Source organism: Petromyzon marinus, chromosome 14 (genome assembly GCF_048934315.1).
Source record: "Petromyzon marinus isolate PM22_M1 ecotype Great Lakes invasive population chromosome 14, UKy_Petmar_22M1.pri1.0, whole genome shotgun sequence".
Lineage (NCBI taxonomy): Eukaryota > Metazoa > Chordata > Hyperoartia > Petromyzontiformes > Petromyzontidae > Petromyzon > Petromyzon marinus.
The window spans coordinates 14,056,924-14,068,311 of record NC_133680.1 but is presented as its reverse complement, the minus strand read 5'-3'; the positions used below and the strand labels follow the sequence as shown (position 1 = coordinate 14,068,311).

At 44.5% G+C, this 11,388-nt stretch overlaps 1 protein-coding gene across 4 annotated transcripts in view; it reads left to right on the top strand.

Moving 5' to 3' along the window:
• The first annotated feature begins 461 nt into the window (after window positions 1-461).
• Window positions 462-11,388, top strand: part of LOC116942295 (glycine receptor subunit alpha-2-like) — a 34,487-nt gene continuing 23,560 nt past the window's right edge. Inside the window, exons 1-3 of one of the 4 annotated variants that reach the window (XM_076067115.1) lie at window positions 537-634; window positions 779-890; window positions 10,094-10,209. In XM_076067115.1, the coding sequence (XP_075923230.1) occupies window positions 829-890; window positions 10,094-10,209 (178 nt within the window). In that variant the 5' untranslated portion in view covers window positions 537-634; window positions 779-828. Of the gene's footprint in view, window positions 891-10,093; window positions 10,210-11,388 lie in introns of all 4 variants that reach the window. The other 3 variants (XM_032954015.2, XM_076067114.1, XM_076067117.1) reach the window with 3 other exon arrangements.

The window sequence follows — 11,388 nt, the reverse complement described above, 5'->3', positions numbered from 1 at the left end:
CATTTTATGCTTTTTTAACCGTAGGAAAGTTTAACTGAGTCTCAAGACTCTTGTTCAGGAGGTCCTGCAAAGTATTTCTCAGTCAGGGGTGGTAATGCTGCTGTGCAGAATCCCAATTGAGCATTTTCCAATAATTTTTCAGCATTGGGATTTTTCTGCCCATATCAGTTATCTATGAGAGGAAACAAAACTGAGAACACAGAGAAACCCATACAGACCCGAGGGAGAGATGTATACAAGCTCCATGAAAAAAGGCTCCAGTCAGGAATCGAACCCAGGAATTTTTTGCTGTGAGAAGGGAGTGTTTCCACTGCATGCACCCTGCTGCTCAAATGAGAGTGCAGCTATGTGTTCACATTCGAGAGACTATACATGCATTGAGTCATTATTCCTGATCAGTCACGATGAGGATCAGTAGCCGGTGTTTGTCATGTCGTATAACTTGAGCAGCACCCAATGACTATTAACTTTAGCCAGCAGGGAGCTCTGATTTAGCACCCAAGATTGACTGCTGCTCCACTCCCTCACATTCCGCTAGTAGGGTATAAATATACTGCAGCGGCAAACTGGGCTTGGCAGGCGTGACTGACAATTCATATCATGCATAACTCGGTGAAGTTGCACACCCAAACAGGTGCTCTCCTTTTAAAGCATAAAAAGTAGAATTTTCCAAACACTTATAGTTTTTTTATACTCTTTGTGTTGTTTTATAGATTTTATTGATACGATTAACGTGATATCAGAAAGAAAACAAGGTGGTACTATCTCTTTATTGCAGATGTAATTTGCCTGTAACTGGCAGCGTGTACAGAAAGCACAGGGCAGAATATGGGTCTCTGGATTTTCAACATTGTGACTTTCTTCTGGATTGCAACGAGGCTGTCTACAAGGTAATGTTGATTACTTGATACAACATGAATCTAAATAAAATACAGTCATCCTGCACTGCTCATGCAACGCACATTTCACATTTATTTAACGATGAAAGAGACATTGCATTTAATTTGCAGTCAAAGCTATTATTTTTCAATAGATGTCTATTTTGTAGACAGTTTGAACGATTCCAAAATAACGGTTGACCAATTATGATAAAATGTTCATGATATATTTGTTTCTGACACGATGTTTTTGAACTTTAATAAAAGAAACAAACTTGGCTCCTGTCAGGTGCAAATGACTCTGCGATGCGAGTGTCCGACAGTGTGGCTGCCTACGACATGTTCGATGCAGTGAGAGCAAAACCCTGCAGTGAATTCCATGTGCCACGGGACCCCTCTTATTCACGTACACATATGGGACGTGTCTCTTGATAATAAGTAAAGAAAAACATTGTAAATACATTTTTTTACTTTTCATGTTATCGCAATGGGCCCGTCCACAAGCGTAGGTTTCTCTCTCTTGTCAATTGGGTCTCCGTTCAATTCCCTTTGACACAGGTGTCTAACGGGTTACGTGCGATTTCCTTTGGCAATTTTGCATTCAGAAAAGTCAAATTTTGGCAGGAAAATTGAACTTCAATCGATTGTTCACACAGGAGCATAATGTCGTCATATTTATTTACGTCTCATTTTATATGAGGTTTTTTTTTTATTGGTGTGTACTCACACATCTCAGTATTGTAGTTTTTATTTCACATTTTGTCAGGTTTTAGACTTAAAAAACGAGTGCAAAACCACAGTATTTCACAAGCTTAAACGTTTCAGAGTATAGTACCAACAGCACTACTAATTAGTTTTGATTCGAGAAGAGACCCGATCGCTCGTTGGACCATTCTGTCTACAGGAAAGCCACCACACGGATTCCTATCTAAAGCCTGATTCCCACCACCGTCCAGCCCAGAAGAACTCTCTCATCAAAACACTACACCATAGGGCACGTTGCATCTCCGACCAGCACAACCTAGCCCAGCCACCTGCAACCCTGAGCAGGAGCGGTAGAAAAAAGATGGATGGATTAAAATGCATGATAATGTTTTATATTTTAAACGTTATTTTTAACACTGTGATTTCTGTAATGTTTTAATTTAATGTCAGCAGAATTATTCATTACTTATCATGTTAAGAAATGTCAGCTAATATTTATTTGCGAGCCAGATGCAGTCATCAAAAGAGCCACATCTGGCTCGCGAGCCATAGGTTGCCGACCCCTGACCTAGCCAGTGAGCGTGAGCGCATACAGCAAACCTCTTGTTGCAGCAGTTCTTTCTCACCTGATGACGGTTGCTTGTGTTGCGATCGAAACGTCGTGATTTATTATTTTTCTACCTATGTGACTTTACCGAAAGAACCAAAGAGTACTACTAATTAGGTTTACACATTCATCAAGTATTATTTTCTTCTTTTGGGAGAGGGCAATGCATTTTAGACCAATGTCAATTTATGTTCATCAATAATTAGAGGAAATGATACACGTTATTCCAAATCTATAAATCACAAGTCTATCTGGTTTCTGTTTTATTGCCTTCGTGAAGAGCTTAAAGGCTTTTAAGCCACCATAAATTTATCCGAAAATTAAGTGCCATCATTTATAATTCTTGACAAACCTCGCTTAGTGCTGAAGATGCGTTCCTAAAGAACGTATTTCGTACGAGCAATATATGAGGGCTTCATTGGGGTATCCGTAATAGCACGAATAATAATCCAGGTTTATAAACATTATTTAATGAATACTAAATTACATATTAAAACATCAGCAAGCATTATGTACTGTACTCACGAGTGCATTATGTTAATAAGCAGTCCTCGAGTTACGAACCGAATTCGTTCTGAGATCCGTTCGTAAGTCGAACGGTTCTTAAGTCAGAACACAATAATGCTCCGTATTTAAATACCCATACGGTCAGTATTATAAAATGTGTTCGGGTTCAACAAAAAGGGAAGCATGGCTAAACTCATAATTAAGAATCAATATTGTATATTTGCATGTAAAACTGTACAAAAAATACTGCATGTATAGTAAATAAAATATATAAATATTTAAAAAAATTCACTTACCTTCAGTCCTAATGCTTGCTTGCTTGTCGTCACAAGGGTGGCAATGAGTCACCAAAATTGCACAACAACAACCACCGCCATTTGCTACTAAGTGGTGGTGATGTCAACAAGGCGCTTCTGCCAAGCTATGTGCACGTTAAGGCCACGTGAAGTGTCGAACGCCCACTGGCAGGAGGTCACGGGACAGACTCAGGTGCCCTGGGTTGCCTGACTGAGAGGACTGGCAGATGTACCACCTGTGCCCCTACTGTGCCAACTTGCTTTGTTTAGTCAACCGGCGCTCTGGTCGTTGTTGTGAGCATCGCTCCTCTGTACTCCGTTGTTGCTGGAGGGCGACTGCATCCAACTGCCCAGTAGCGTCCTTTAGGAGCCTCTTCCACAGAGGCCGATCTTGACACCGCTGGTACCAGTCATCGGCAAGTCCACTCAGCTCCACATCCTCTTGTACCACATCACTCCATTTCTTTTTAACCCCCTCTATCCGGCCGAACAAAAGCTGTTTAGGCATGCGGTGGTTGGGCATGCGGGCCACATGACCCAACCAACGCAGCCTTGCCTACTGGAGAAGTGCACCAATAGAACTTTGTCCAGACCTTTCAAGGATTTGTGAGCTCCTCACACAATACAGCCTGGTTAAACCCAGGATGGATTGCAGGCCAGCCTAAATGTTTCTAACCAGTGAAGATGTTCCAATAGGGGCATCCACGTTTCGCAAGCATAGAGAAGGGAGGGCATGACCATGATCTAGAAGACCTTCGTGTCGAGTGACAGACCAGGTAGCTTCCACACAGCGTTATGCAGCCAATGAAAAGATAATGCCGCTCGACTGATTCGGAGTGAGATCTCTGCTGTCAAACCGGAGCTGATCATGAGTGCACTGCCCAGAAATGGAAAACTCTCCACTATATTCAAAACTGCCCCATCACCAATTGGGAGTTAAGGTGGTGAAGTGTTTGATGGCACAAAATACCCAGGTAGGTGCTTAGTTTTGGTAGGGCTGATGGCAAGGCCCCACCTCTTCGTGGCACACTCCAGGTCCAGTAGCAGCGCCTCCAACATCTCCTCTGAGTGAGCAGCCATCACCAGATCATCAGCATACATAATATGGTTGACCATAATATTGGTCGCGAAAGCCTACGTGTTAAACTGATGGTTGACCAATAGGGAGTCATCCCTACACCGCACCCGGGCGTCGATCAGCCTCCCATTGTATCTGTACCAGATGGAAATTATTACGGTATAGCCATATAAGGCTTCACAAACTACGTGGTTGAAAAATATGTTAAATAATGTGGGAGCCAGAGGACATTCCTGTCGCACCCCAAGGTGAACAGGGAATGGTTCCTCCGACTCCCAGCCACTTAGCTTTACCAGAGCCTGCCCACCATCGTGAAGGTCCGTAATGATTGTGAGCAGAGAGTCGGGGACTCTGAAAGTATGAAGAACAACCCAGAGACCAGGCCTACGGATGGTATCATAGGCCTTAACTAGGTCAATAAAGCAGAGATGTAGGTCCTGTTGGAATTCCCTATACCTTTGCTGTAGCAGACGGACATAAAATATGGCATCTGTGCAAACCACAATGGGGCTCCACAAGCCTCTCCTCAGCGTGCCTGGCAAGGCGATTTTGAATAATTATTGTCAGGACCTTTCCCGGCACACTGAGTATTGGAGATGCCTCCATAGTTATTACAGTCTGTGATGGCCCCCTTCTTGAAGAGTGGAACCACCAGGGCATCCTTTCAATTCTGCAGAACACGTCCAGTGGTCCAGACTTCTATTATTATGTCATGTAGGGCAGTATGTGCACAAACGCCACCCTCCCTCAGCATTTTGCTTGGGAGATAATTTCTGCCGGGTGCCTTTCCTGGTCTCACACTGGATCGCCTTCAGTACTTCCTCAACAGATGGCACCTCAGCCAGCCACTCACAGGAAGTGACTTCTTCTTCCAATATTTGAGGCACAGCAGCCTCAGCAGGGTCATACCCACTTTGTCCCACAATGTTTTCCAGGCTGAGGGATTTCCCCTCCCCCAGGACCTCACAGAAATACTCAGCAAATCTGCAAACCTGTTCCTGGGGGTCGGAGATTGGATTACCGTTCTATTCCCTAAAGATGGTAATAGGTGTGGCACTGCAAGTTACATTTTTGATGGAATTAAAGAGGGATTTCTGATCGCGGGACAAAGAGGGAGATTCCATCTCCTCAGCAACCCGCGACCACCACCCATCCTTGCAGTACCTCACGGCTCTCCAAACCTCCGAGCAAAGGCTGTGGTAAGCCTCCTCATCTCTGACATGGGAAGCTGTAGACGATGAGAGTGGGCCTTTTGCTTTTTCTCAGCCAGCCTGAACACCTCCTGGGTGTACACTCACCACCGGAGTGGAAGAATGGCAGGCGCATCTTACAGATGACAAGTCGATGCTCAGTGGGGAGATCAGTTCCACGGTAGGTCCTGGTGTCAAGGACATTGGCCCGCATTCGCTGTTCTGTCACTATGTAGTCCAGCAGATGTTCTTGATTGGACCCGGCATGCATCCATGATGTTGTGTGGATGTGCTGATGCCAGAACAGCGTGTTGGAATTTACAAGCCTATGGGCTGCACAAAAATCTAGCAGCCTCCTACAATTGCTATTGAGTTGATCTGACCCATGCCTTCCAATCACTCCAGACCAGGTGCCAGCATCATGACCAACTCGGGCATTAAAGTCACCCAACAAGATGACTATCCCGAGGGGCCACTTTAGCTAGCACCTGTGACAGAAGGTCATAGAAGGCATCTGACTCATTGGCCTTGCCTGCATCCCTCCACGGATGTTCGTCTTCGGTGGGGGCATAAGTAATCATGACCACTACTCCTCACCTCTGGTTGATGGGAAGGCGAGCCCAAAGTAGCCTGGGGCTTACAGCTTCCCACACCTCACCGCCACGCTCCCACGTCCCCTTCATTATTTTGTTCAGAAGACGAGCCACTCCCTGTTATTTGGCAGTCTCCTGTCCCAAGTAGAGGACTGTCCACCCCTCATGGTGGCAGGAGCCAGAGCCGGTCCACCGGACCTCCTGAATACCACAGAGATCCAAGTGATACTGGTTCAGCTCCCGACAGAGGAGTGGCAGCCTCTCCTCCGCAGTGAGCGTTCAAACATTCAACATGGCCACCTGCAGTGGCTTTTTGCTGTTTCTGGAGAAACCCCGAGGGTAGGGATTCAATCTCCTGACTCCGCCAAATGGGGTTTGGCCAGAAGACGTCATGGAACTCTGTCCCCCCGAGGCCTCCAGCACAAGCTTAATTAGATGTTTATTCCGTGGTTTAGTGGTACTTGGATTGAAGGTGGAAGGATTATGAGCCCCTCACACCCGTCCAGAGCCTCCTTTCGCCACTGTGGCGGCGACAAACACCATGAGGGTAATGGCCAATCGAAATTTTCCCTCCCCCCATTGCACTGCTCACCACATCGTGACCGTCCGGCACCAACATTCACTCTCAGCGTGAGACCGACTCATTACATCGCCTCTGAATAAAATAGTTTGTGGTTCAGTTTGAAATTTCGAGTTCTCGTTTTAAGTCAATGTAAATATATATTTCATGGAAGCTGGTTCGTAAGTACGGGCATTCGTCAGTCGATGACTCTCTGTACTCCTCTTAAAAGGCAGTGATGTGGAAGCTGCTGCAATCCCAATCTGGGTCAGTCTCAGAGAAGAGCTCCAAGACCCCCGTGATCAAAGTGATTGATGCCCTCATTCAAAATTTCTGTTTTATTTAAGGTGGTGCCTGGTCTCGTGAGTTCTCACCTGGATAAACAAGTTTTTGTTTTGCAATGTAATCGTGCCTACGAATCGTGATAATCGAATTGCAAGTGGTCAGGTCTGGTTGGCTCCGAGCGTACATCGTCGCTGTCATTATTCTGAGCGAATCATGGTGGTGGGCACGTTGCCTCAGCCAGCGCAACTGGGTGTTCTCACTCATAAGTGCTTTTTACATTTTTTATTATTATTATTTTTATCCAGGACAAAGAGCGCTTTAACAAATCAGTTTCCTGCGGGGTTGCGCTCAGCAAGGTCTGCCTGGAAAGCCTGCTTTTATCAAGCAATTATTACAACCAACGAATAATTTTAGAGGAGGCATCAGAGGCTCGAATTGGGCAAACATGATTCCTTCCCCTCCTTTTACTGCTTGTGTTTACTATACATTTTGCACTCGAAATTCACAGTGGTCTCAGTTATTTCAGCCGAAAGCCTGGGGTTAATCCCAGTCAATCATCCAATCTCGAAGCCACTAAATATAAATAATTAGCATATAGACTGCGGCACAATTATTGTGAGTGTTTCTATAGATGACAAAAAGTTATCGAGGTTTGTCCCTAGATGCGGATTGTAAAACATATAAAATATTAGCATTACTACCCGGCTTCGCCCGAGACGTGGATTACTGTCTTGGATTAATACACGGCCTACGCGGAGGGTGGGGGGGGGGGATGCCTGACGTCAGCAGGCACACTGCGTGACGCTTCCACATGCGGGTGACATCACAGATGTGACGTCACCACTCACTTGCTGTGCAAAATATATACATTATTGTTTTTTTACAAAAAACAACATTGAGTGACCACAGCCATCACTGAATGTGTTTTTCTACTGAAGCTTAAGACATTTGGAATAATCCAGTAATATGGATGATGTTCCAGAGCTAAACACTTCTGACTCAAATGTCACTGAATGGTACAAGACAACTATACTGTAAATGTATATTAGGATTCTGGACATTATCTTATTTATTTTTCGATTTAAAGCTTACAAACTGGCACGTTTTCTGGCTGATATACTGCGACCTTTCACTGGAAAAACCACCTCTGCGGTACTAAATTCTACTCACCTGGTATCGACAATCAAGGGTATTTCCCTGTCCCCAGACGACCGGCTTGTCAGTTTTGATGTGGTGTCCTTATTCACCAAAGCTCCGGTACCTGACACCAACGCTATCATTGAAGACTTGGTTCATCAAGGACTGCATACTGATGTACCCCCCCTGGTGAGACATTGCTTAACCAACACATACTTCACCTGGAATGGAACTTTCTACAAACAGACTGAGGGCACCCCAATGGGCTCCCCCCTATCTCCGGTTGTAGCCAATGTATTCATGAAAAAAATTTAAACTGACGCCATCCAGACTGCCACTCTACGCCCGACCTTATGGAAGAGGTACGTGGATGACACTTTTGTCATCTGGCCACATGGCCAGCCTGCTCTAGACCAATTTCTCGACCACATCAATTCCATACACCCAGCCATCAGATTTACCATGGAGGTCGAAAAAGATGGCAAGCTACCCTTTTTGGATGTCTTAATTAAAAAGAGACCTGATGGCTCAATGAGCCACTCTGTCTACAGAAAAGCTACCCATACAGATGCTTACTTGAAACCGGACTCCCACCACCATCCATCCATTCCAGAAGAACTCCCTCATCAAGACTCTATACCATAGAGCCCAATGCATTTCCGACCAGGAACACATTGCCAGTGAACTCAAGCACGTACACCAGGCTCTCAGGGCTAATGGTTACTCCGACTACACAATCTGCAAAGCCATCACTCCAGTCATGAAGAAGGATCCTCTTGAGGAGCCACTCAAAACCATCACCTTACCCTACATTGTAGGGGTCACTAAAAAGATCTCCAAAATCCTGAATAAACACAAGATCCAGGTCCGATTCAACAAAGTACATAAAATCTGTGGACTGGTTCCATCTGTTAAAGATGCTGTTCCAGACATACAGTACCCGGGCGTTTACAAACTAAAGTGCCTCTGTGGTAGCAACTACATTGGAGAAACCAAACGACATATCTCGGACCGCATCCGCGAACACACAGCAGATTTGAAACACGGTAGGAAGAACTCTTCTGCCGTGGCAGATCACTGTTATAATTCAGTGGGTTCACATGACATTGACTTCTCCAAGACGGATGTTCTTTGCAAGCCAACCGGCTACCATGAGAGATTCGTTCATGAGGCCATCCACATATACAAGCACAGAGACAATTTCAACCGATAAGATGGATTCTGGCTTAGTAACCATTGGAAAGATGTTTTAAACCATTTCGGTTCTTAATTAATTGTATTTTACGGTGACCGTCAGACCGCAGCTCTTTCGCTGGCATTGCCTCTTAATGCCTCTCACACCACGGTTAATGGTATGGTTTATAACATGGAGTATAACAGCACATTGTGGCTGTTTCTCTCTCCCCCCTCCTCCGTTCCGAGCATGGATTGACTCGTCCGTCTGAACGTCGCTGTCCGTGGTGCTGGCGTTGAGGGGAAGAAAAAACGCAATTTTTCGCCATATGGCATTGTGATATATAACGACTTATGGTTGGTGGCTCAGCTGATTGGAGACGCCATTGGAAACGGCATTTTTCGCCATATGGCATTGTGATATATAACGACTTATGGTTGGTGGCTCAGCTGATTGGAGAGTATATAGAGTTTATTGATACCATTGAGGTAGCTTATATTTTAGTTTTTTTATTGGTTTACTATATGGTATTCATTATATAGTGTAGTGTATACCCAGTTGCTTTGTGATTAATAGCTCAGCTAATTGAAGAATATATTAAGTACATTTATTATATTGATGTAATATAGACTTAGTTTTTCACATCGGTTTACTGTTGGGTAGTTGGACGCCCTTAGCGTCCATATACTAAATGCCTCTGTTGATATGTAAACTTTGACTTTAACACAGCTATTTCTGTCACAAGCTAATCCCTCAGCTATTTCAATGCTAGATTCTCCTGCTTTGATATGTAAACTCCTTTGTCAAGGCGCTCCACGCCTCTCACCGAGCTTAAAAGACGCTACGAATCTTAGCAGCGCTCATTGAAGCACTGTCGTCCCGACAGTTCTGTTCTTTCACCTGAAGAAGGCTACTTGTGTTGTGGCCGAAACGTCGTGTGAATTTTATCGTCTTATTTTATTTTATTATTTTATTCTCATTCTACGTGACTTTACCGAAAGAACCAAAGAAGATGCATCTAATTTATCTTCACGTCAAACCCTTTATAGAGTATTCTGAAATGTATGCGTGTTTGTTTATCCAGTTTGGAATTTCCTGTAGATCCAACAAGTGGCCCAACCATCGCCCCTACCGAGTTCCTGGACAAGCTGCTGGGCCCAACATCTGGTTATGATCACAGGATCCGGCCCAACTTTGGAGGTATCTATTTTATACTGAATAAAACGTCTAGTTTTATTATTCAAATGCCAGTTACCAAACAGCACAAATTGAGCCAGATTGACAATTTGGAAGAAGGTAATTACTGAAAGTTTTGTACCACTTCTGCTTTTATACATAGCGTAATCCAACATATCATCAGATGAACTTCACCCAGTGTTTGATCTTATAAATTTGGCAGAACCTTCTGCACGAGGACGCATTCCTGATAGGTCTATAACGTGCAAAGAATGCACGAGTGTCGACAAACCCAAACAGCCGCCTACGAACGTGAGATGGAATCCAGTCACAAATTCGTTTCCTCCAACATTTATTGTCAACCTCACCTCCAGATTTAGTTATGGTCCAATGTTAAATAAACGACTGGTACAAGTTACACAGACGGAATCTCAGTTGCATTTGTCTCGAACCATGGACCTATCAATATAACAATTCCAGGGACAGGCTCAAGGCAAACAGAACAAAAGTCAATGGTGTTTGCAATTAATTCCATACGGATATATGCAAGGATTTTCAGGGGTTTTAACGACAATAAATGGTGCAAGTTATATAAACAAGACCAACGTTAACAGCAGCAGAAAGCACTCGTAAAGTTATCATTAGATTCAGTTTAACACTTAGAATTTTTCGACCAAAATTATCCATAATAGAGGTGGTTTGGGTTAGAACGTGTAAATGTGTCGTTAAACCCGCAACCACCCGACACAGCCAATTAGTAAGGTTTGCCACATAAACAAAACATGACAATTCATTATCAGTTCAGCACACTGGTGTGTTGGAGAGTAAACCCAGAACAATATTCACAATTCGAGTACCGTGACGTTTCGCCGGTAATTCCAATCGGCATCATCTATTGTGGATATAATAAGACTAGCAAAGTCCTAATGGCTAGCGATGAAAGTCCAGACTCAAGTGCTTTAGCCAGGCAAGCAGGGGCGTACACCTAAGCTCACGAAACGGGGCCGCCGAGGTTCCAAGCTCAGAGGCCGCAACACGCAGATAAAGTTGGGCTGCACAGCTCCCAGCCAAGCAAGGCGCAGAGGTCACAAGCTCACAGAGCTCAAAAGGCCTTCGGCATGAACAGAGTAGGGTTGTGCGTGTAGATGTTGGCTTGAACACGAACCCAGTAGAGTTGCAGAGGTGGCAAGGTTGCAAAAACTG